Below are 26,176 nucleotides of genomic sequence, written 5' to 3'. Positions count from 1 at the left end.
AGCATAAATCTTTCAACAAACAAAAGAAGCACTTTAGATGGCTCCACAATGCAGAGGACACAATAATCCTCTATCGTGGGCACAGCAGCAAGTCTGAACAGGAAATAGGATTACGATCATGTACTACAGACCTCTCTGACATTAAACAGAACTAGTTGATTATATAAACAAATGGTGTTCACACAGGAGTTTAAAAATCTTTGCGAAAATACACATCTGTTGACAATTTTCAAGTTGTTTATTGGAAATCATAGATTTATTTTTAAAAACCCTCTATTTTGCCATATAAGAGCAAAATTCAAATAATATAAATATTTAACATTTTGGTATAAAATTAATAATATGGAAAAAAGACGCAAACCAACCAAGAGGTAAAAAGTTTTTAGCAATAACACTGTGTATAACTATCAATTGACCATCCAGGCTAAGAGTTTATTTTCCCTTTATTGATGATTTTTAAAAGACAGCCTTGCACTGGAGCACCAAAAAGTTTTTTCCTTCCTTTTTAAAAGGTTGGAATCCTTTATTTACAATTATTCTTCTCAGTACTTTAAATCTGATGAAGGAAGAGTCTAGCAATTTCCTTCTTATTAAAAAAGGAAGTGCCTTCATATTTCCTTCATATTTAACTGTTTCATTCTATTTTAAGCAAAAATAAAAAGAGGAGCACAACTGAGGGGAGCTCTTTCACAAATAAATAACTGTTTCACAAAAGTATTGCTGTAAACAAGATCATTTTGATGGCCAGAGAGACACTGATGTTTTCAACCAATGGCAAATTTAAACAGTTACAAGTATAGATACACAGGGCACATATATGGCCAAAAGGCAAATAGTTATTAAAGGATCAACTAATAAAAATTAATTATAAACCTGCTTTGTCAAAATGCGCTTTTGTTCTCTACAGTTTTTTAAATTGGTCAGAAAATTTAAACTGTAATGATCTAAAAACCCTGAACCTACTCTGAAAGTAACTACAGACTAGAATGTTTGATACCATAGTTTTGACATGAGTTAAAATTTTTTAATTATCTGAGCAATCAATGTAAACAAGCTTCAATTTTCAAAATAGAAAAAAATTAACAAAAAAATTTCTGTAAACATTGAGAAGCTACCTGCAACAAATTATACCTATCATCATCCAGTTGTGTATACTGAGAATTCCTTTTTAGTTTTTTTTTGCATGTTTCAGACGTCTTATTAAGTGATACATCTTAGTTTTCCCTAACAGGAGCCTCTGCAGACAAAGGGTTTATAATCAGTTCAACTGCTTTTGCTGGAGTCCCTGTTTTGGCTTTCATATAATCCCCCTAACGACAGGCATCACCTAGTTCTTTCTGTAGTGAGGGGAGGTTGTTTGCATCATACCCACATTTTTATCCTGCTCTGTAAAATAAATGTAATGTGCTATTGGAACTCAGCCACATCTCTTTGATTGCAAGAAACATACAGCTTTACAAATGCTTTAAATCTCATTCTGGTGACTTTTCTATCACTTTCATTCTGCCTTGAAGTTGGAAATATTTATAAGTTGAAGATAACCTCTGACAGTTGTTGTGATGAAAGAGTAGATTTTTTTTAAATACTACAGTTTCGATTTGATGTTTAATACTCTCAGTTTTAAAAGCTGAACTCAGAACAAAGTACTGTGGTTTATGAGACCCTGTGGGAGAGGGGTGGGCTAATTTTAGTCATCAATACAATTTAGACACTAAAATTTTATTTTATAAATTATGGAGAAAAGAGGCTTTTAATGTTCTATCTTTCCTTTTGAATTCTTCTTCATTATTATATTCCTCTATGTAAACTACATTCAAATAGCTGCCTTAAAAACAGACCCATATTGAATATTTAAAAACCAGTTGAAAAATTCATTAAAATAAAATCAGCTTATTTGAATTAACAATGATTTCTCTCTAGAGAAGGACCCCATGAGTAAGACACTGTCCGTGTTTTGTGTCATTTTCTAATAATCAAAAAGAACCATAATAAAGTACTAGTTAGGGTAGAGCTAATGACTTCTGAAATTTCACATTAAACTTTGAAAAAAAGATATGAATGTATTTAAAATGACTCCAACACTATCCAGGTAAAATAGCTACATGGATGTGACAGTAAGTGATTTGGCAGTTTATAAAGAAATTGTGTACATTTTCCTAAATCTCCTCTGAAGAAGAGGAAACTTTCTTTTACCAGATTCATGTACTTTCTTCTATGCCAATCCTCTCCTGCCCCTACAAACTCCATCAAGTGCTCTTTAATCAAAATAAACTTGTATACCTGGTCTAACAATATTTCCATTTCTTTGAAATGTTGTACTATACACTTACTTGGTATTTTCCAAAAGCAGTTATTCTAACACCTAGGCACCTTAATAACTTCTCTACACCTCTAATATACAACGTGGTACTGAGAACCTGAAATTCCCTTTAGCTTTGTTTTCATAAACCTTGTCTAAGTATAAATTCCTTGGTATGAATTTAGGCAATGAAGTAGACAAGTTATATTGAAGGGCTTCTAGAATCAAAGAAACATTCTGATAGACTGGACTTTCAAAATATTTCTTTGTTCTTCATATTCATTTCACGTATGGTATAGACAAACATTTAAAGGTTTTTCATCCACGTCTGGCTCAGTGACAGTGAAAACATACAACATTCAAGTACTATTAGGCAAAGGCAGCCCTACACGGATACGTATCCACATAGGTCAGTTTGCAAAGGAGGACTATCTTAATTATTCTGCAGTATATTTGACCAAAGAAACCTTTTGAAATCATTTTTACTCTTGGGTCTGTGGCATCCTTCCAAAGGTCCTGAAGGTCTTCTACATGCCCATGAGATGTCATCATTTTTTCATAGATGCAGGGATGATAAGGAGTTTTACCTTCCCCGGAGAAAAACACATGGTACTGTGGTACTATCCCTATTTTATTGGCACAGAGGCCCATGAACACATCGTCTATGTAAAGACTAGAGTTAAGTGTCTGTGATGCCTCATAGACTTTGGCAGCTACATCACCAGAGATCACGTAGGCGGCTCCTGCAGTATAGTCAGGGTAAGCCGGCCACTGGTACATTTCATAGGAGACATAGTATTTGCTGCTTTTGTCTCTGACGGGAGGGGCACCACGATGAACACGACCAATCCAAAAGTCTTGAACACCAATTCGTTCTAAACTTTGAAGGTATTCAATAAGATTTGGCATGTGAATAAATATGTCATCATCAGCAGTCATAAGGAATTTGGCATGTGGACAAAAGCTATTTGCCCAACTGAACTGCAGAAGAAATTTAAGAGTAAGATTATAGAAAGAATCAGCAAAGGCTTGCTGAATTATATCATTGTACATCTGATCTTCCCAAACCAGTCTTCTTTGAAGTCTTTCTCTTGTCAGTGGGTCAGAAGGTGTTCCTAAGACAAACAGAGTTTTAATGTTGGCGTTAAGTTGAGAGCGAACATACTTCTCATTGCCCCATGTTTTCCTAATGGCAGAACGGCGATTGTAGTTTTCAGGAGCAGTCTTTACAAACAGTAAGAGCAGGACGTCTTGTGTTTTACACTTCTCCTCATGGTTAATCAAGTACTGGTAGCGAGGAGCCCCATCCTCGCTGCGCTTAAGAGACAGGCTATCATTCACAAAGTCGTAGCTATTTATGAGGTATCTGTAAGAGTAGGACTTCATATGGCTCACGATGTGGTTATCGATCGATATCCAGAAGAACATGAGGCTTAGTACAAAACAAGTGGCAAATAACTGAATAAATTGCCATTTTTTTACTCTCCTGCCACTAACAAACATTCTGACGTCCATTCAGGTCTGTTTTCATTTAGGGTCAGTTTTAAATGGGTGCTTCCTTCTTCAAGACCATAGGACTTTGTATTCTGTAGAACAGATGTCCATGTTGGTCATTAAAAAGGTAAAAGGAGCTTCTTATTTCACAAAATATTTTAATACCATTTTTTTCGGAAAGGGGAGAAAACGGAACACATTGCAGAATGAGGACACTGGCACATCAGAATGCTCCCACTCTGACATCCTTCATTAAGTTCGGGATTGGCCTTATGCAGCTATTCTGTGTACTCCTTTTTGTGAAAGTTAAGTGCAACCTATTAGATTTAGGAAGAGAAAAAATGACAAGTGAATAGGTTACTGAGTTACCAAAAAGAAACAGACTACTCTTAATTCCTTAAAAACAATATGTAACCTGACTGATCTGGACAAAAGGTGATGGGGCAACTGGTGTTGAGTGGAGGCATACAGCTGTTTATTTTTTCAGGGGAATCCAGGGAAAGGGAAAGAACCACTCTCTACCATCTTCTCATTCAGAATACAGAGACCCTTTTCTCTTCTCAACCTTAAAAAAAAAAAAAGTATCCAGTATGTCTATCATCTTATATACGTAAAGTTCAAATTTCTCAAATGGGTGTATCGATGAATCTATTGACTTGGAATATAGTCAGGATGAAAGCAGCTATATAGTTCAGGGAACAATCCTGAATGAAAAGGAAGTTCCTAATAGTAAAAATCCATTAAAGCTTGCCCCAGACAAGGCAGGAATAGGAGTAAGATTTTTTTTTTTTTTTTTTCAAATCAAGGTTCATACTCAAGGAGTTGAGATATGCTTCTCAAAAGCATAGTCCAAACTCTCTCTAACCAAAGTGACTTTTCTGTACAGTCATCTTCTTTCTGTACTTTTCCATTTGGAAACTCCACAGGCACCTCAAATTTAACATGTTCAAAACTGGGAAGCCACAGGATTATAACCAACAAGCACTGTCTTTGTAGTCAGGCAATTTGAACACCAGTGCTGGCTCAGCCACTTACTGTACGTTGTACTTTATCATGCATCTAACCCAGAAATCTAAAAAATTCTAATAACGCTGCTTAATTTGAAGTCTTAAATGGGAAGATTGATTAAATGGGAACATACATAGATGTATAGATAGAGGAAGGTAGATAGATAATAATTACCTGCACATAGGGGTACTCAAATGCCATTTCTACTGTCTTCTCCCCTAAAATCTGTTTCCATTTTTTCTTTGTGTCTGACTGCACTTCATGTGTCTGTGCCAGAAATCTGAAAGTCCTCCTTTCCCTCCTCTTCCATATCTAATTATTTAATCCTGTGAATTGCTTCTTCTAAACCTCTCTTCACCCTTTCATGTCATCTTCACTTCTCAGCCAGACCAGTACAGCTGACTGAAAGATCTCTGGCCAACCCATCCTCCCCACAGAGTGACCTTTCTAAAACTCAGATCTAACCGTGAGACTACCTGAGCTCTTGAAACCCCTTCAGATGCTCTCCACTAGTTGACAATACCAAATTACTGGCTGAAAGCTCAGACACCCTTGCTATTTCACACACACCAGCCTTTGCACCAGCAGTCCTGTGGCCTGTTAGCCCCACTCCCCTTGCTAAAGGAAGTCTACTAGTCCTAACTAAATTCTACAGGCATCCGCCTCTGGGAAGTCTGAATTGGGCCCCCTGCTCTTACCTGTACTGCCATAACACCTTCTTTTTTTTCAAAAATTTTTATTGGAGTATAGTTGATTTACAATGTTGTGTTAGTTTCTGCTATACAGCAATGAGTCAGTTATACATACACATATATCCACTCTTTTAGATTCTTTTCCCATATAGGTCATTACACAGTATTGACTAAGAGTTCCCTGTGCTATACAGAAGGTTCTTATTAGTTATGTATTTTATATATAGTAGTGTGTATATGTCAATCCCAATCTCCCAATTTATCCCTCCCCCTCTTTCCCCCCTGCTAACCATAAGTTTGTTTTCTACATCTGTGACTCCATTTCTGTTTTGTAAGTAAGTTCATTTGTACCATTTTTTTAGATTCCACATGTAAGTGATATTATATGATATTTGACTTCCTCTGACTTACTTCACTCAGGATGACACTCTCTAGGTCCGTCCATGTTGCTGCAAATGGCATTATTTCATTCTTTTTTGTGGCTGAGTAATATTCCACTGTATATATGTACAACATCTCCTTTATCCACTCATCTATTGATGGACATTTAGGTTGCTTCCATGTCCTTCCTGGCTATTGCAGCCACAACACCTTCTTACATCCATCTTCTTGTACTGAGATTTTTTATTTAACTGCCTCTGCCCAATTACACTGTGAACTCTGACCCAAGGCACGAGACAGATGCCTTGTTGTAGATACCCTACCTCAGCATCCATGTCAGTGCCTGATACCTAGTAGGCGTTCTCTGAACGCTGGTGCAAAGAACCATGCTGGGGGTGGAGCCACCTGTCACTCAAACAGCTGGTCACTTGGGAAGAACTGGGGTCAGGATGCCCAGCCAGGTACCACCTCAGATGAGGCCCCCGCCACCACTGCCTGCCACGTGTCCTCCCTTTCCTCCTACCACTAGGAGACAGCACCACCCGTCCTCGAGGATTCTGTCCCCAGTGCTTACCACAGTTAAGACGCAACCTTTTGCCTGGAGAAGCAGGCTCTCCCCTCAGGCTTGACACATCAGTCTCCTGGGCTTTCAACAGACTGACAGGGAAAGGACAACGCAGATTCCAGGATGTCCAGACTGGTGGAGTAGCTGAGCCCACATCACAAGCCCCAGGGCAAGGGCTTTGCTTTTGTGCCCAAAGACCTCATCCTCAAGTCCCCTACCCTTTGCCCCTGATAAAAAACCAGTTGCACACACTGAGAGCACCAGGCAGTACCGGCCTAACCTGGGCTGTGGGAATTCCTTCTTGACTTCAGACCTTTCACATCCCCCCAGGATTACTCTACATGAGGGTGATAACTGCAAAAGCCAAGCATGCGAAAAGTCCAAGGAGGACAGGAGATTAGAACCAAGCCTCAGTGAGACTTTGTCTAGAGATAATCAGCACAGGTAACATCTTATCCCCAAGGGTAGAGATTTTTAAACTGTTAGCACCACTGAGGAAGCCACAAACAGCTTTAAAAAAAAAAAAGAAAGAAAGAAAGAAAAGAAAAAGGAAGAACAGAATAGAGAATGGCAGAGTGCATTGAAAGTAGTAAGTATAAGTATTGTTTTGTGAAACTTTAAGTGTTGTGTGTATATACCTTTAGGGTTGTAAAGTAAAATGCATTTTTATTGTGCTTTACTGTCAAAAAAGGTGAGGAATACTATTCTAAGGGCTAGATCAACATTGGTAATTTCCCCCTTAGTTTGGCTGGTCATGGCGGACCGAATGCTCTAGGGTTGGGTGAAGGACAGCAGGAAGCATCCATTTCTGATGATGGCATCTGCCTACACTTTGCACAATCACTTTCACTGGCTTGGGGGGAGTGGGGCACTTCCTTTCCGTCTTAACAGTGCTCACTTAGATAAGGTCCATCTCTGAAGGCCAAAACCCCCTTCTGCTTCTTCCACGATACATACTGAAGGAACTGGAGGCTTAATGCGAAGTAACAGGGAATCCCTAACGGCAGATTTTAAGACAGCATAAGTGTTTAAGAATTCTAAGAAAATCCTCAATTGAAACTAATCTGCTGTTTCTATTCCAAGAGACCCTGGGAAGGAAACAAAGAGGAGAGTAACCTTTGGAACCACAGGCAAAACTAGCTTCCCATTTCTGAGCAGCTGCGCTCAGTAGTATGTTCCAAGGGCAGCTTGCTTTGCACCTATTAACAGTTGTTGACAACCCAGAGCTTCTTGCTAGACCATCAGCCCACCAGCCCAACTCCACCAGCACCCACTCGCACACTGCGCTCACAGGGGCCCTAGTCTCTCTCCCATGAATGGGGTCTATTACTCATCCGGGTGGAGTGTTGCTGCTAACATTGCTACTACAGCCAAGCAGCCAGCCCATAACATGCGTTTTGTCCCCTCCCTACCCCGCCATGTATGTTATTTACCTCATTTTCCTACATTTCTTCAATTGTTCCCAATTGGCCTCTAAGAGTCACAACTGTTTTCTTAAAAATGACAGAGAACTTGTCACAAAGCCAACAACCCACGCTACTTCTTTAAGCTCAGCACAGTGTGTGAAGTTCTAAGACACGGTTTCTCCACCCGCAGCTGCTTGAATTGCTGGAGCCACTGTTTACATCAGTCATAACCAAGTCTCCCCGATAGTGTTGATGTGATGAGGGGAAGACCTAGGAACGGTAAACAGCTCTTTTAGAGGACCCAGCTTCTCTTATAACAAAAGAACACCCCAACTCCTCCAAAGTGAACTTAGTCACTAGTGCGGCCTTTTCCAACCAAAAGCAAAAACACCTCCATGGTCTAAATTCATTTGTTACAACTAAATAACATTGCCCCAGCCCTGGCTTTGCTGATGGAGACCACACACAGGCAATCAAGGCCCACCCTCTGGTTCACACAGTCATAAAGCTTCTCTAAAGCACATCCTCTAGCTTCTGTATTCAAAGTGCTGGGTTGGGGGCTACAGAGAAGCCCACAGGCCTGCCTGACCTGGAGAAAGAAAATGCTAGGCCTAACAGGAAACAAAGCAATCCCAATAATGAATGTGAGCTCAGCAACCATCCACAACAGAATGCTGTGGGTGCAGCTTCCTTTGTGCCTGCAGTGCGGCTGGGTGACCAATCAACAGGTTGGAACCAAGGCTACCTGGTTTGGGGCCAGATTTATTGTATAACCTCGGGCACCCCTCACTGCACTATGCTGTGGTGACTTAATCTGCAAGCTGGGGGCAAGGATCAAAGTATTGTTACGGAGGGGATATAAAAATTATAGATGACTTCAGAGCCTGCTGAGAGAAAACAGGACAAAGAGCTGGTTAGAGGAAAATATGCAAATATTTGGAATATAACTTGGGTTTGCTTCTATCTGGATTGAGAAGGAACAGATATTCTTAGTATTCTCTTTCCTAATAGAAGTAGTCAGAAGAATAAGAACACAAGTTGAGTAGGAACATCAGAAAAGAAGGTAGCAGACCCCACCCCAAATACTTTTCAGTATGGGAGCTGTGCCCCTCAGCCACTCAAGAATATTTCTTCACGAGAGAGCTCTTTAAACTTTTCTGATTAAAAAGAACAAAAACAAAAATAATTAGTGCATCTAGAGGCTACAAGTTTCCCAAAATGAACCCTGATTTTTTTCTACTTCACTCCTGCTGTCAACCCATTTCTTTGTTGAGTCTACTTTGGTGATCCTAAAATATTACACAAAATCTGCTGTAAATTTTGACATTTTTTTTTTTTTTAAAGAATTTCACTTTATTTATTTATTTTTTGGCTGTGTTGGGTCTTCGTTTCTGTGCGAGGGCCCTCCCTAGTTGCGGCAAGCGGGGGCCACTCTTCATCGCGGTGCGCGGGCCTCTCACTATCGCAGCCTCTCGTTGCGGAGCACAGGCTCCAGACGCGCAAGCTCAGCAGCTGTGGCACACGGGCCCAGCTGCTCCGCGGCATGCGGGATCCTCCCAGACCAGGGCTCGAACCCGTGTCCCCTGCATTGGCAGGCAGACTCTCAACCGCTGCGCCACCAGGGAAGCCCCAATTTTGACATTTTAATCAAGATGATGAGGTCGGCGTTTTAAGTTCACGTTAAACAACCTCAGTGTCCAGTGTTTCAATTAATCCTATAAGTGTGTGAGTATTTGCTATGGAAATATGCCAGGCACAGTGGGAGTCATGAAGTTGTATTTTCTGGTCTCTGCTCTGAAAGCACCTACAATCTAGTTGAGACAAGACTCATGGTGCCCATGTGAAAACACAATTCCCCCAGACAACAACGGGGATGTCACAGTAAGGTACAGACAGTGTGTTGGCACTAATCTGGGTCATACCAACTCCAGGCACAATAGGAGTGTCCCCAGGAGTAGAGATCAGTGACAGTTGGATCAGAAGGGCCTGAGGATGAACAGGATTTAGGTGGCTGCAGAAGGACAAGCAGTCTGTTTCAGACAAGAAAGGAAAGAAATACAATATGACAAATACTTGAGAAACAGGCATGTGTTTGAAAGCAGGAGGTTGGGTTGTACTTATGGAGAACCTTGAAAATAAGGCAGAGAAGCCAGTGAGTGCCCAGGGCAGCAAGTCCCAGAAGTTTCCCTTTTTGTTTTTAGTGATAACTCCCTTTTCAATATTTATTAAACTTTATGCAAAAATCTGGCAATGGTACACAGGATGGATGCAGGATGCCTGGAGATCGGACACTGGTTATATCAGGGCCTCGTACTGAAGCAGAATGAGGAAAGGAGGGTCTAGTCTAGGATGGTAGAAGTGGGGAGGGAAGGAAGGAATAAAGAAGACCCTCTCAAGAAAAACAAAACCCCAGTGGTACGTGATGAGTGACAAGTAAAGGAGTAAAGGAGAGGAGAGAAACCTAGTTTCAAGCATTCCTGACAAAAGAGGGAAAACTGGTCTCCTGAGTTAGGAGTGAGGAGGGGACACGTTTGGTTTTAGGCTGTGTTGACTGAGATGTTGGAGAGACAGCAGGTAGAGAAGTCCAGTAGGTAATCTGAGCCTGGAGGCAGACAGGACTGAAGGTCCGGTGGGCACCCTGCGTGTAGAGACGATGGAGGCTATGGACATGGGTGAGCTCTCCAGTGGGGGAGCTGAGCAGAGGCCTGGAACAGTAAACTCTGGGGAAGGAGAAGAGGGAGGAGTCAAAGAAACAGGAACTATCTTAAAGGGCTGGTTCATCAGAAAATTAAGATGGGGTAACAAAGAAAATTAAGATGGAGACAGTCAGAAGGCAGGACGTAAAGGCTAGTCCTGGCGATCGAGTGGGAAGACAGACGTGGAGCAAACCGTGAGAGCTGTGCTGGGAGCACAGGGGGCTCTCAAGGTGGGGTTGGGTGGAGTTAGGGAAGGCATCTTCCAGGAGGAGAAGCAGCACTGAATCTAGACCTGAAGGCTGAGTAATGTTAACTAGAGAAACCAGTGGGTTTGAATTCAAAAATGCATATATTGTTGTGTCCACTCCTTTGTTTCTTGACCACTGTTTCTGGCCATCATTGTAATATATTAACAACATCCAGTCTTGGGGAAACTATATTTCTACATCTTACTCAGTAGACATACAACCCTCAGAAGCCTAAGGAACCCTTGTTTTATGGTGTAGGTGCCATTTTGTTCACGTGTCTTCCCACACACTCAAGACAACTTACCAGCAAGAAAGTCATTTATGTGGCTTCACTTAGAACTGCATTTCTTCTGAAATTTCAAATTCCAGTCCACTCTCTCTTCAGCCACAACCTCTAAATATTCATCTGGAATCCTCTGCGCCCCCCGCCTGCCCCCTAACACCCCGGGTCCAGCCAGCCATCTCCTGACCTTTCTTCTACCTGCCTCCCTGTCTCAGATGCAGGATCACCTGGCACCTTTGCCCTCCTCTCCCCGGTTCCTGGCCTTCCAGCCCAGCAACCCCAGACCTTGGGTCATTCCTGTCTTCTCTACAACACCTGCGGGCTGCTGGAGAAACATAACGCACCCGGCAGACAGCATCACCACAAATGGCGATATCCAGCTGTGGGCAGAGTACTCAGGGCTGTGTGGCCGTCCTCCACTTGTCCTGGACCCTCTCCCTCTCCCAGGCTCTTCACCAGCCATGCTACCTCTTCCCCCCTCTCCCAAGGCCTGTCCTCCTCCTCTTAGCTGATGACTTCCCCTCCTGCCTCGTAGAGAAAGGAAAAGACATCACACACATTCTCACCATCACATCCCACATGTGCTTCCTCTTCGGGAATTCCCCAGGCTGGCCAGCCCTCTCCGTTCTCTCTATAAAGCACACTGACCACTGTCAGGGGAGGGTAAGGGAGAGGCAAGTGCGGCACTCGTTTGGGGCACAAAATATTAAAGTGATAAAAGGATGACTACAGACTAATGATGCTCCTCCAGTAAGTCACAGATTTTTTTTTAAAAGCCTCAATACTTGATACTTTTACGCTTAAGCTTTCATGACTTAAAGCCCCATGTGAGACACAATTTTTGGTTCCTTTCCAGGCATAACTCAAAGGAAAGAAAGAGAACATTTTCTCTCCCATCTTTATGTTGCATTTTGTTCTACATTCCAAGTATTTTTTTTCCTGGCTTGTTCTGATCATCTTTTCCCTATTAAATATAGCTAGAATCAATCCTCAGGAGCCAAACTGCCATGTTAAAGAAATCAGGAATAAAAAGCCCTGAATTTACTGGAAAGGCTATAATTTGATCTTCATAGATTTTCTTCTTAGTAAATTAGTTGTAGTAATTGGTGCTGAGAAACACAACTGGTTACTGTTTAGCACTCTTTCCCCTTCTATTTGCTCAAGAAGGAAGGAAGCAACCTGAAATGTGAATTTACAACTCACATTTTAAGTGGGAAAAATTAGATATTCTCTCAATTATATCTTATTCTTTAATCAAATTTCCAATATAAGGCTGTAAAAGAGGACAAATTCCACTCAACAGCTGTCTTTAGGTGTTTTGTGGCTGTGACTAGCTATGAAACTTTAGCTCAAGCCATGGGCAAAGATTACAAGCCATTTGGAATTGTTACCCCTCCACAAAGAATACATTTTTAGAGTTAGTTCTTGATCCAGTGTTAGTCCAAAGACTTTAAATTTCAACTCTGCAAGCATGGATATGGGACAGTGGGAAAAGCTGGTTATAAAATGTATTGCTCCCCACTTATGTAAACTAAGTTTTATGTTTCTTTATAAGTTAAACATGGGTGTCGATTTCTGTTTGCTGGTTATGGGAAAAATAAAGACAGGGAAATACAAAATGACCAAACAAGTAAAGACAGGCTCTAAGTAAAGATAAGCACTAAGGAAACTGGTGACAGAGGGATTATAGAGTATATTATATTTCAGAGGAATTATATTAAAAGTTGCTAAAATTTCCCAGTAACCAGTTTGATTATACAGAATTTGAAACAAACAAAAAAGCTGAAATATAAAGAGGGTCTCAGAAAGGTCAAGCACTTGCTTTTCTAAGCTTGGCCTTCTGTATTCATTCTTGAGGCACATTTGTTTGGGTTGACAGGGCTGCTTGCTCTTTAAATACAATTCTTAACAGTTTTGTTCTTGCCTACTTAAGGAACAAACTTCTCCTTATGCCCAGTCTAGCAACAGTTACTAACTTGGTGTGTTTACTGTGCACCAGGCTCTGTTCAGAATGCTTTACATATATAGTAACTCTTTAAGTCTCACAACAACCTATGAGGGAGAAATTATCTCCCCATTTTGCAGAAGAAGAAACTGAGGCACTGAGACATGGGGTTAACCATGTAACCTCCATAAATTCCAGACCCTGTGGCAGCTCAGAAGCAGCTGATCAGTTACAGCCCTGTCCCTGAGCTCCTCACCTGCCTTTCCTGGCACTGGCACAGCTGCTTTTCCTGGAGCTCCCAGCAGGATGGGAGGACAGGGAAGCAGGTAGAGCAGAACCAAGAGAAGCAACCCAAGAAGGCAAAAGATTTCCTTCACTGTCTAAAGTTTGGAGTCATTTATGTTTTGTTACCACCTGCATTTCGCCAGAGCTTGTTCTTATTTTCTTTGTAACATACCCTTTTCCTAACCTTCCATCTCAAGTTTCCCTCCTTCCTTTTCTTGATCTCAGTAGCACTAGACAATGGGCAAAAGTGACCATGTAAGTCTGGGTCCTTCGGGTACATAAAGTCTTTCCTGCACAAGAAAGACTGGGGAATTTAAGGGTGGAGATTCAAAATGGTAGAAGGGGGTAAAGAAAAAAGTAAGAAGGAGGGAAGGAGAAGAGAGTAAAACATATAGGACTCAGGATGTTTTAAGCAAGTATTCAATGAATAAGTATTGGATGAGATAAAAGGAGAGGAGTCGTACACAGCTGAGGTCAAATTATGATATGAAAAATAGTGATTTCAAAATAGGGTGACAATATAACCTGGTATAAACCTGTTATGTAAGCTATGCACATTAGCTTGTTGTCCAATGGCAGTTCATATGTCCCGTTCTGGACACATTTGATTGTGGGTTCAGAGTATAAAAAATAAAGGTCTAAAACATAAGAGATATTTATAACCCATTTCTGTCTCAGCTGATCAACATTTATTATAAGTTAACTACCATTTAAGCACCTGCTCTGTCCCAGGCATTATGCTGCACAGCCCTGAAAGTAGGTAATACCTACATTTAATTCATTCAGCAAATACTAATTTATCACATACTGTGTAGTAGGCCACAGACGGGATGCTGAGAGGGCTTCAGAGATGTTTCCAGTGTAGATCCCCTAACAGAGTAAGAAAATGTCCCGGTGCAACCTTGAATCTGGACCTGATGGGGGCAAGAGAGTAGAAAAATCAAGAGTTTTAGAATATGAACGAAAGTAATTTATATTCTGCTGCTTCCATTTACTAATCACATGAGCTTGATTTGTCTCTAAACCTTGTACCAACAGTGTTTTCTGAGGATCATTTGAGAAGATTTATTGACAAAATGTGGTCCAGATCGGGGGTTTGATATATGCTAATTTCCTTTCTCTAGAAATTGTTGATGCATCTTTACCATGATGGTTTAGTTAATAGATGGCTGGTATTCTTTATGGGTTATTTTCCTTTCAAAGTGATGAGCTACACTCTTAATATTCTTCTCAAAAATATTTATTAGATATGAGTTTTTTGAAATACTGATCTGATTGCTAAGGGCCACTAATACATCTCAAATACTGTTGTGACTGAGAACAGAGGTATCATTCCTAATTGACTGAACATGGTCTTCCATTATGCTTGACAGGAAAGAACAATATTGTTCCCACGAGCACTTAAAAATACATTTCAAATGACACAGCTAAAAGTAAGGCCCTGTAAATTATGGAGAGGGAAACCTGAGTTGAGTCAACTTTTTAACTTACTTTGCTTAGAGCACAACCAAAAAGTTGTCAAAAGAGTTGCAGAAAAGGAATAAAAGAGACAAAATATGAAATTTCAGGGAATCTTAAGCTGGGTAATAGTGCTCTGAACTTGGAATTTAGGGGGCTTATTGCCTGCAGACTTGGTAGAACATTCCTTTCTGTTAAAAAAGAAAAAAAAAAAAAAAACTGGCTTCTAGTGTTAAAACGTTCACTATGGAAGATAAATAAGTTACTGGTCAAAGCCAGCCTCTGAATTTCTAGCATTAAAATGCAAAAAAAGAAATCACTTTTGTTTATTCAAAGTTTACATCTCACCTGATCAAGTTGCTTATCTTTAAATATGAATTCTTATATCTCTTTTATATATGCAAACTGTAAGAAAAATATTCTAGATTTACACTGTTCTGGCTAAATCTTTGCTGGCAGAGATTCTATATCTAATAGCAGGGCTCTTGTAATAATTTGCTGTTCCTCAATTTCTGGAACATAGATACAATGTATACATCTCCTCACAAGATTATTCCACAATGGAATAAAATAATGGCTATGGAAATATTCCCAAAAAGGAATAATGTGCCATAAAATGCAAAGCTAAGATTTATTCAATTGAGTATATATAACATTCCAGAAAGACAGGATACATTTTGATACTTTGAGAAGAAATCATTTCCTTCTGAATTTTTCCCAGTTTCTTTCTACCACATCCCATGTTCTGTTAGGTAGACCCTAGTGCAGTTGGTCCTCAGAAAGAACTCTACCTTGACAATTTGAAAGTCACCGAGTACAATGGTTCTAGCCAAAGTGACCCATTTTAAAAGATGACCCATTTCAAAACCCATGAGTTATTATTCAAGCTGTTCTATATTTGAGAATTTGAAAGTTATTTCCTTTTCTTACCATCTCATTTGAATCAGTCTTTTATAAAAGGGAAATTTGATCTCTATTTTAATGAAATATAATGTGACATTTTTCCTTGCTAAAGCCTGCACTTTATGTTGAAAACTCTTCTCCACCTTCTGATGGTTTGTGTTTGTGCATGGGTGTGTGTACGTGTGTGTGGTCAAAGCATTTGTGTGCAATATCATCTATGCCTCCTAAGCACCCCTCATTTCTCACTTCGTCAGAAACAGCCTCTCTGAGCTTCAGCTTGAACTCTCCCTGTCACAACACTCTTTCCCATCTTCAGGTGTCAACAGTGAGCACCTGGAGGGCTGAGATTAGTCAGACTGAGTCACCCTCTTCCTCAGAGGGTGCTCAGTAAACACTCAAGGAGAGTGCCTGTGGGAGAGGGGATGGGAGAGAGAGAAGGAGAGGGAAAGGGGAGAATCATTTAAAGTATTTAATGGAAACATTTCAGGTATTGAATTTATCTTCCTTAAAAAAAAAAGAGTTGACTCCAAAAAGCAGCTCCCCCCTCTCCCCCACCCTGTCACAGGATATAAAATCTACCTTAAGTTTCTTTTGAGAAAGTTAAAACCTCAGGTGCTAATCACCAATCCCCCTTTCAGAAAGTTCAGGATGGGATCTTTTCAGCGCCACCACTGAATACAACTACCTTCAATCATCCTTTTCTGGGTCAGTTTCAGCTTCTCACACCCTTCTCCCTTCCCCCATAGGGACCAGGCAAAGTTTCCCAAAATAAAGGCACAGAGGAACAAATCCAGTTCAAATGGATGTACTTGCATCAGAAAATTACCCTAAATGTTAGCTCCAAGCCACCACCAGCCACGGAGCGATTACAGCTTTGGTGTCCCTTTAACATGACCCATAACCTATGAAAACCAACACTGGGAAAGAAAAATATAAGGTGTGTAGTCAGAGTCGGATGAAAAGTTCCTACTCTGGACCTACGTAAGTGGTATCTGAGTAAGCAACTGACTCTGTCACTTCAGGATGCAAAATAAAATTCAGCAGAGTCAAAGGAAAGCGTGGCAAAGACCTCCCCACTTAGAAAGAGATCTCTTTTTCCAGTTTCCCCGCCTGCCTACTTCCTTGTCTCCATTTCCCCAGCCAGTAACTCACCGAAAGCTTCCCTAGTCTGGCGGTTTCCCAACTCCCAACACGACACAGCATTTCTACCCGAATTCACCGCTGCAGCCTAGGTGTGGCTACAAGGTTGGGGGCTACCAGCCGGAAACGGAGGCCCGCAGGGCTCGCTGTTCTCCTCCCGGCTCCTGCCGGTTTCGGCATCGCGGCGCGGCGGCCGCCTCGCGGGAGCTCCGAGGAAAGGGGGCCCGCCCGGCCCCGGGACACTTCACCCCGCCGGAGCTCCGGGCCCCCCAGCTTACCTGCTGCACCTGGGCGGAGGCTCGGCCCGGGGTCACGGTCGCCAAACGCCCGCCCGCAGGCCCGAGCAAACAAAGGCACTCCGGAGAGGGAACGCGCCTCCTTCCCCACCGCGCTCTCGGGCGGCGGGCAGCCCTGACCCGCGGCGGGTAGGGCGGTCCCAGCTTCCCGACGCCGGGCCGGGCGCGCTCCGGACCAGTGTCTGCTCCAGCCGTGCCTCCCCGGCCCCAGCGCGCATTCCAACCTGAGCCACCGTGCGAACGCGCGTGCCTTCACCTCCTCGCGACTCTTCCCCTCTCGGCCCTGGAGACCTCGCCGAGGAGGCGGAACAGACTCCGAGTCTCCGCTCCTGCAGCCCGGGAATTGCTCCTGCGGAGAGGCGCGGCGCGGCGCGGCGCGGCGAGGCGGCCAGGCCGGGCAGGGGCGGGGCGGAGGCCGGGCGGTCCGGAGCCCTCCGCTGCGGACCGAGGGAGTCAGTCTCCCCTCACAAAGAACAAACCAGGCGGGGGGTTGAGATTTAACCCCGCCGAGCGGGCTAGAACTTACCACATTTAGTGATCCGGAAGAGAAGACTACATTTCCACCCACCAGGGGCCTGGGCCCCTGCTAGGATGCGGTGGGATGCAGAACATTTTTTAAAATGGTACGATTGATCACATATATTAATTCCATATGAAACAACTGGTCTCCGTACAGTTTGCATTAGGAAGTAGAATTTGTTAGACAGGCGATCCATTCGTTCAGAACATGCAAAGGTTTACTCATCTGCGGGAGATAAGTTTTCACTGAGTTGCAGTTCTCTGAGCACCTTATTTTCCTTTTCAGAGCAAGAGGTCTAAGGGCAGTCTAGACTTTAAAAGATCTCTTGTCACACCACTTACGCCTCGAGCTTCTGGGGGCCTCAGTGACAAAAGAAGGAAACTCTAATCGGCAACATACAGCTTCGCGACAGCGGTTCGTTTTAAGAATGCAGTGGGACGGTGGGGAGAGACTCACCCCGCCCCACTTTCAAGCCCAGCTTAATTTCAAAGAGAGCTTAAAGCAAAACTCACCAAGTTCAAGACCAGCTCCTCAAAGTCCCAAATCGCAGGCCGGCTCTCCTCCCGGCAGCGAAGCTAAAGTCATGGGGGGCGGGGGGGGGGTCCTCCGGAACAAAACTTGCCCGTTTTAAATCTTGTTCAGGGGCTGGGCAGCCGGCTCTCGGCTGGGCTCGCTTCCCCGGAGGGGAGCGGGCTGCAGAGGGCAGATTGCGGGGGACCCAATCAGGGGCTCCCAGCGAAGGGTGGGGGCGCGGCCAGCGTGCCGCGTTTCCTGCCCCTCTTGGCGTCACTGACGAAGCCCAGTCTGGCCTGACCTTTCGACGCCACCCCTGCGTGTTGGGGAAGGTGATGGGTCCCGCCTGAGTCTATTCCTGTCGGTGCATGGCAACTCCAGGAAGTGCTTCTCCACACCTCTTTAGTTAATTGAGATCATTTAGTCAGATCATCAACTGTGAGCCAGGATCCGCATGAATGTCCTCTTTGAGGTGTTTCTCCCATTCAAAATACTTTATACATGTAATAGACAAAATCAGGAGAACATAAATTTCCACTGAATGGAAGAGATGATATGATATGATATGAATCCTTCATGGGTTTGGTTTTTTGTTCTCCAAATATTGTTCTAGCATCCTCATAGAACAAATATTATCATTTAACAGAGGTGATATTTTTTTTTCATGTAAATTCTCTTTACTGGCTTTATCCGTCTTTTTTTTTTTTAAACATCTTTATTGAAGTATAATTGCTTTACAATGGTGTGTTAGTTTCTGCTTTATAACAAAGTGAATCAGTTATACATATACATATGTTCCCATATCTCTTCCCTCTTGCATCTCCCTCCCTCCCACCCTCCCCATCCCACCCCTCTAAGTGGTCACAAAGCACCGAGCTGATCTCCCTGTGCTATGCGGCTGCTTCCCACTAGCTATCTATTTTACATTTGGTAGTGTATTTATGTCCATGACACTCTCTCACCCTGTCACATCTCACCCCTCCCCCTCCCCATATCCTCAAGTCCATTCTCTAGTAGGTCTGTGTCTTTATTCCCGTCTTGCCACTAGGTTCTTCATGGCCTTTTTTTTTTTTTTTTTTCCTTAGATTCCATATATATGTGTTAGCATACTGTATTTGTTTTTCTCTTTCTGACTTACTTCACTCTGTATGACAGACTCTAACTCCATCCACCTCATTACAAATACCTCCATTTCATTTCTTTTTATGGCTGAGTAATATTCCATTGTATATATGTGCCACATCTTCTTTATCCATTCATCCGATGATGGACACTTAGGTTGCTTCCATGTCCTGGCTATTGTAAATAGAGCTGCAATGAACATTTTGGTACATGATTCTTTTTGAACTATGGTTTTCTCAGGGTATATGCCCAGTAGTGGGATTGCTGGGTCGTATGGTAGTTCTATTTGTAGTTTTTTAAGGAACCTCCATACTGTTCTCCATAGTGGCTGTATCAATTTACATTCCCACCAACAGTGCAAGAGTGTTCCCTTTCCTCCACAACCTCTCCAGCATTTATTGTTTCTAGATTTTTTGATGATGGCCATTCTGACTGGTGTGAGATGATATCTTATTGTAGTTTTGATTTGCATTTCTCTAATGATTTATGATGTTGAGCATTCTTTGAGGTGTCTGTTGGCAATCTGTATATCTTCTTTGGAGAAATGTCTATTTAGGTCTTCTGCCCATTTTTGGATTGGGTTGTTTGTTTTTTTGTTATTGAGCTGCATGAGCTGCTTGTAAATCTTGGAGATAAATCCTTTGTCAGTTGCTTCATTTGCAAATATTTTCTCCCATTCTGAGGGTTGTCTTTTGGTCTTGTTTATGGTTTCCTTTGCTGTGCAAAAGCTTTTAAGTTTCATTAGGTCCCATTTGTTTATTTGTGTTCTTATTTCCATTTCTCTAGGAGCTGGGTCAAAAAGAATCTTGCTGTGATGTATGTCATAGAGTGTTCTGCCTATGTTTTCCTCTAAGAGTTTGATAGTGTCTGGCCTTACACTTAGGTCTTTAATCCATTTTGAGTTTATTTTTGTGCATGGTGTCAGGGAGTGTTCTAATTTCATACTTTAACATGTATCTGTCCAATTTTCCCAGCACCACTTATTGAAGAGGCTGTCTTTTCTCCACTGTATATGCTTGCCTCCTTTATCAAAGATAAGGTGACCATATGTGCATGGGTTTATCTCTGGGCTTTCTATCCTGTTCCATTGATCTATATTTCTGTTTTTGTGCCAGTACCAAACTGTCTTGATTACTGTAGCTTTGTAATATAGTCTGAAGTCAGGGAGCCTGATTCCCCCAGCTCCATTTTTCGTTCTCAAGATTGCTTTGGCTATTCGGGGTCTTTTGTGTTTCCATACAAATTGTGAAATTTTTTGTTCTAGTTCTGTGAAAAATGCCAGTGGTAGTTTGATAGGGATTGCATTGAATCTGTAGATTGCTTTGGGTAGTATAGTCATTTTCACAATGTTGATTCTTCCAATCCAAGAACATGGTATATCTCTCCATCTATTTGTATCATCTTTAATTTCTTTCATCAGTGTCATAATTTTCTGCATACAGGTCTTTTGTCTCCTTAGGTAAGTTTATTCCTAGATATTTTATTCTTTTTGTTGCAGTGGTAAACGGGAGTGTTTTCTTAATTTCACTTTCAGATTTTTCGTCATTAGTGTATAGAAATGCAAGAGATTTCTGTGCATTAATTTTGTATCCTGCTACTTTACCAAATTCATTGATTAGCTCTAGCAGTTTTCTGGTAGCATCTTTAGGATTCTCTATGTATAGTATCATGTCATCTGCAAAGAGTGACAGCTTTACTTCTTCTTTTCCGATTTGGATTCCTTTTATTTCTTTTTCTTCTCTGATTGCTGTGGCTAACACTTCCAAAACTATGTTGAATAACAGTGGTGAGAGTGGGCAACCTTGTCTTGTTCCTGATCTTAGTGGAAATGGTTTCAGTTTTTCACCATTGAGGACAATGTTGGCTGTGGGTTTGTCATATATGGCCTTTATTATGTTGAGGAAAGTTCCCTCTATGCCTACTTTCTGCAGGGCTTTTATCATAAATGGGTGTTGAATTTTGTCGAAAGCTTTCTCTGCATCTATTGAGATGATCATATGGTTTTTCTCCTTCAATTTGTTAATATGGTGTATCAAGTTGATTGATTTGCGTATATTGAAGAATCCTTGCATTCCTGGGATAAACCCCACATGATCATGGTGTATGATCCTTTTCATGTGCTGTTGGATTCTGTTTGCTAGTATTTTGTTGAGGATTTTTGCATCTATGTTCATCAGTGATATTGGCCTGTAGTTTTCTTTCTTTGTGACATCTTTGTCTGGTTTTGGTATCAGGGTGATGGTGGCCTCGTAGAATGAATTTGGGAGTGTTCCTCCCTCTGCAATATTTTGGAAGAGTTTGAGAAGGATAGGTGTTAGCTCTTCTCTAAATGTTTGATAGAATTCACCTGTGAAGCCATCTGGTCCTGGGCTTTTGTTTGTTGGAAGGTTTTAAATCACAGTTTCAATTTCAGTGCTTGTGATTGGTCTGTTCCTATTTTCTATTTCTTCCTGGTTCAGTCTCGGCAGGTTGTGCATTTCTAAGAATCTGTCCATTTCTTCCAGGTTGTCCATTTTATTGGCATAGAGTTGCTTGTAGTAATCTCTCATGATCTTTTGTATTTCTGCAGTGTCAGTGGTTACTCCTCCTTTTTCATTTCTAATTCTATTGATTTGAGTCTTCTCCCTTTTTCTCTTGATGAGTCTGGCTAATGGTTTATCAATTTTGTTTATCTTCTCAAAGAACCAGCTTTTAGTTTCATTGATTTTTGCTATTGTTTCCTTCATTTCTTTTTCATTTATTTCTGACCTGATCTTTATGATTTCTTTCCTTCTGCTGGCTTTGGGGTTTTTTTGTTCTTCTTTCTCTAATTGCTTCAGGTGCAAGGTTAGGTTGTTTATTCGAGATGTTTCCTGTTTCTTGAGGTAGGCTTGTATTGCTATAAACTTCCCTCTTAGCACTGCTTTTGCTGCGTCCCACAGGTTTTGGGTCGTTGTGTCTCCATTGTCATTTGTTTCTAGGTATTTTTTGATTTCCCCTTTGATTTCTTCAGTGATCACTTCGTTATTAAGTAGTGTATTGTGTAGCCTCCATGTGTTTGTATTTTTTACAGATCTTTTCCTGTAATTGATATCTAGTCTCATAGCGTTGTGGTCGGAAAAGATACTTGATACGATTTCAATTTTCTTAAATTTACCAAGGCTTGATTTGTGACCCAAGATATGATCTATCCTGGAGAATGTTCCATGAGCACTTGAAAAAAATGTGTATTCTGTTGTTTTGGGGTGGAATGTCCTATAGATATCAATTAAGTCCATCTTGTTTAATGTATCATCTAAAGCTTGTGTTTCCTTATTTATTTTCATTTTGGATGATCTGTCCATTGGTGAAAGTGGGGTGTTAAAGTCCCCTACTATGATTGTGTTGCTGTTGATTTCCCCTTTTATGGCTGTTAGTATTTGCCTTATGTATTGAGGTGCTCCTGTGTTGGGTGCATAAATATTTACAATTGTTATACCTTCCTCTTGGATTGATCCCTTGATCATTATATAGTGTCCTTCTTTGTCTCTTGTAATAGTCTTTATTTTAAAGTCTATTTTGTCTGATATGAGAATTGCTACTCCAGCTTTCTTTTGATTTCCATTTGCATGGAATATCTTTTTCCATCCCCTCACTTTCACTCTGTATGTGTCTCTAGGTCTGAAGTGGGTCTCTTGTAGACAGCATATATATGGGTCTTGTTTTTGTATCCATTCAGCCAGCCTGTGTCTTTTGGTGGGAGCATTTAATCCATTTACATTCAAGGTAATTATCGATATGTATGTTCCTATTCCTATTTTCTTAAATGTTTTGGGTTTGTTATTGTAGGTGTTTTCCTTCTCTTGTGCTTCTTGCCTAGAGAAGTTCCTTTAGCATTTGTTGTAAAGCTGGTTTGGTGGTGCTGAACTCTCTCAGCTTTTGCTTGTCTGTAAAGGTTTTAATTTCTCCATCAAATCTGAATGAGATCCTTGCTGGGTAGAGTAATCTTGGTTGTAGGTTTTTCTCCTTCATCACTTTAAGTATATCCTGCCACTCCCTTCTGGCTTGCAGAGTTTCTGCTGAAAGATCAGATGTTAACCTTATGGGGATTCCCTTGTGTGTTATTTGTTGTTTTTCCCTTGCTGCTTTTAACATGTTTTCTTTATATTTAATTTTTGATAGTTTGATTAATATGTGTCTTGGCGTGTTTCTCCTTGGATTTATCCTGTATGGGACTCTCTGTGCTTCCAGGACTTGATTAACTATTTCCTTTCCCATATTAGGGAAGTTTTCAACTATAATCTCTTCAAATATTTTCTCAGTCCCTTTCTTTTTCTCTTCTTCTTCTGGGACCCCTATAATTCGAATGTTGGTGCGTTTAATGTTGTCCCAGAGGTCTCTGAGACTGTCCTCAGTTCTTTTCATTCTTTTTTCTTTATCCTGCTCTGCAGTAGTTATTTCCACCATTTTATCTTCCAGGTCACTTATCCGTTCTTCTGCCTCAGTTATTCTGCTATTGATCCCATCTAGAGTATTTTTAATTTCATTTATTGTGTTTTTCATCGTTGCTTGGTTCCTCTTTAGTTCTTCTACGTCCTTGTTAAATGTTTCTTGCATTTTGTCTATTCTATTTCCAAGATTTTGGATCATCCTTACTATCATTATTCTGAATTCTTTTTCAGGTAGACTACCTATTTCCTCTTCATTTGTTAGGTCTGGTGTGTTTTGACCCTGCTACTTCATCTGCTGTGTGTTTTTCTGTCGTCTCATTTTGCTTATCTTACTGTGTTTGGGGTCTCCTTTTCACAGGCTGCAGGTTCGTAGTTCCCGTTGTTTTTGGTATCTGTCCCCAGTGGCTAAGGTTGGTTCAGTGGGTTGTGTAGGCTTCCTGGTGGAGGGAACTAGTGCCTGAGTTCTGGTGGATGAGGCTGGATCTTGTCTTTCTGGTGGGCACGTCCACGTCTGGTGGTGTATTTTGGGGTGTCTGTGGCCTTATTATGATTTTAGGCAGCCTCTCTGCTAATGGATGGGGCTGTGTTCCTGTCTTGCTAGTTGTTTGGCATAGGGTGTCCAGCACTGTAGCTTGCTGGTCGTTGAGTGAAGCTGGGTCTTGATGTTGAGATGGAGATCTCTGAGAGATTTTTGCCGTTTGGTATTACATGGAGCTGGGAGGTCTCTTGTGGACCAGTGTCCTGAAGTTGGCTCTCCCACCTCAGAGGCACGGCCCTGATGCCTGGCTGGAGCACCAAGAGCCTTTCATCCACACGGCTTTTGGGAGGTCTGACGTTTTCTGCCAGCGTTCCGTGGGTGTTCTGTGGGAGCAGTTCCACGTGTAGACGTATGTCTACTGTATCTTGATGAAGAATGCCGTGACCCAGAGGTGATATTTTGAACGACTTTGTAATTGTATATATTTGAGAACATGACAGAAAGCAAAAAATTAACCCATTACTTCAGTAAAATAAAAGCTTTGGATTTGTTATTGTAAAAGGAATGACAGGTAATGACTTAAAAGTAGATTACTGAATCAGTTTGAAACTGTAAATACAACATTGTACATGTTATTTCTAACTAGATTTTTAAGAGGTTTTGTAATTGCTTTCTTTAAGCTCCTTAGCATATTTTCAACCATGCAGTTATTTTCTTTCATATATTACCTGTAGAGAGCATGGCTCGGTACTGCTATTATCAACTCAGACCACGTGGCATGTCAGACCACAGATAGAAATATTTAGGTAATATAATTTGTAAGGGAATCACTGACAGTGACCCATAAATAAGCTAATTTATTGTTAGTGCAGTGCAAATCACCTCCCTTTACCTATGCAAAATAAAACCCTGATGGTAAGTAAACCCACAGACATTCCCTCCCCCACCCAGGTATCATATGTGTATGTTGTATTTATGTACAAATGTTCAATTGCCATTATATTCCTGTCGGGTCATCTGGAACTAAGCCCACATGGGTGCAGGTGTCAGCAGGTGTGTATTTCGCATGCTCGAACACATAGGACTGTACCCACAAAAAATACAAACTGAACCAAACATTGATAAATACATATAAAAATCACATATTCACATCAGGCTGTATGGAGATAGACAACGCAGACAGAGAAATGCTTCGAAAGTAAGCAGGAGATTGGTGAGAGGATGTGGGGCTTTTGGTGGGAGGAGGGGAGAGGATGTGGATGAGAGATGGGGGTGGTCCAGAATGCCTGCCCAGGTGCCCACACATGAACATACATGCACAGGGACGGCCTCTTTGCCCATGTGGGAGGATGATTTCCTACAGCAGGCTGGCTTCCCATCCCACCCCAGAAGGAGAGGAAGAGGATGATAGATTTGATAGTATATAACAAAGTACTCAGTTTGTTTTGTTGGGAGGGAGTGCTTGAAATTAGCTGGAGATCAAATTAACTGATAGTAGTGAAGCTGATCTGACCATCAAAGAAGGAAGACAGTGTCGCCTTGCCCTCAGTGTCCACAGTAGCTGCTTGTGAACAGAGACCACTACAAAATTTATAAACGACTTTCAATCTCACCATCAGGACTTTGCTTCACAGAGCACTAGAGAATTTAGGAAAGTGGTGGAAAAAGAAACCTGTAGCATCAAGATGGTAAACTTGAAAAATGAGAGGAATTGCAATTTGCATGTTAGATTTAGAAGGGAGAAGATAAGGCAGAGAAAGAGCAGAGGGAGAAGCAGATATAGGAGAGAGGACCAGAGAGTAGAGCATGTATTATTAGTTTTGGGGAAAAGAAGACTGAAACGAGTACAAGAGAACCTGGGAGATGGTGGGAGCAAAAGAGACCCAAAGAGAGAAGTGTTAGTGAAGTCATGAAAGGAGAAACAGGTTTGATAACTGCTGCTTAATACCTAACACAGTGGAAGCATATCAACATAGTGCCATGCTTGACTTGTTAGCTTACGTTGTGCTTTCTGTAGAAGGTAGGAGGTTTCCTC

General features: G+C 41.6%; 2 protein-coding genes across 9 annotated transcripts in view; one reads left to right on the top strand and one right to left on the bottom strand.

The window, feature by feature from the left end:
• The window catches only part of MCF2L2 (MCF.2 cell line derived transforming sequence-like 2), a 193,402-nt gene that overhangs the window by 108,627 nt on the left and 58,599 nt on the right, over positions 1-26,176 (top strand). The window lies entirely within an intron of this gene.
• On the bottom strand, positions 335-18,198 carry B3GNT5 (UDP-GlcNAc:betaGal beta-1,3-N-acetylglucosaminyltransferase 5). Of its 8 annotated transcripts, XM_068546307.1 has the most exons (4): positions 18,132-18,198; positions 17,626-17,844; positions 14,111-14,216; positions 335-4,110 (listed from the first exon to the last, which is right to left on the bottom strand). In XM_068546307.1, the coding sequence occupies exon 4, from the start codon at positions 3,812-3,814 to the stop codon at positions 2,669-2,671; it is 1,146 nt and encodes a 381-aa protein (XP_068402408.1). In that variant the 5' UTR covers positions 3,815-4,110; positions 14,111-14,216; positions 17,626-17,844; positions 18,132-18,198; the 3' UTR covers positions 335-2,668. The 8 variants fall into 8 exon arrangements, with proteins under 8 accessions (XP_068402408.1, XP_068402410.1, XP_068402412.1 ...); XM_068546309.1 differs by lacking the exon at positions 17,626-17,844; XM_068546311.1 differs by lacking the exon at positions 18,132-18,198 and having other exon boundaries at positions 17,626-17,932.

Source organism: Eschrichtius robustus, chromosome 6 (genome assembly GCF_028021215.1).
Source record: "Eschrichtius robustus isolate mEscRob2 chromosome 6, mEscRob2.pri, whole genome shotgun sequence".
Taxonomy (NCBI): Eukaryota; Metazoa; Chordata; class Mammalia; order Artiodactyla; family Eschrichtiidae; genus Eschrichtius; species Eschrichtius robustus.
This window is presented reverse-complemented; position numbering and strand designations above follow the sequence as displayed.

What these genes read in the sequence shown, in the direction of transcription:
- B3GNT5 (XM_068546307.1), bottom strand. Translation starts at nt 3,814, where the DNA reads ATGGACGTCAGAATGTTTGTTAGTGGCAGGAGAGTAAAAAAATGGCAA.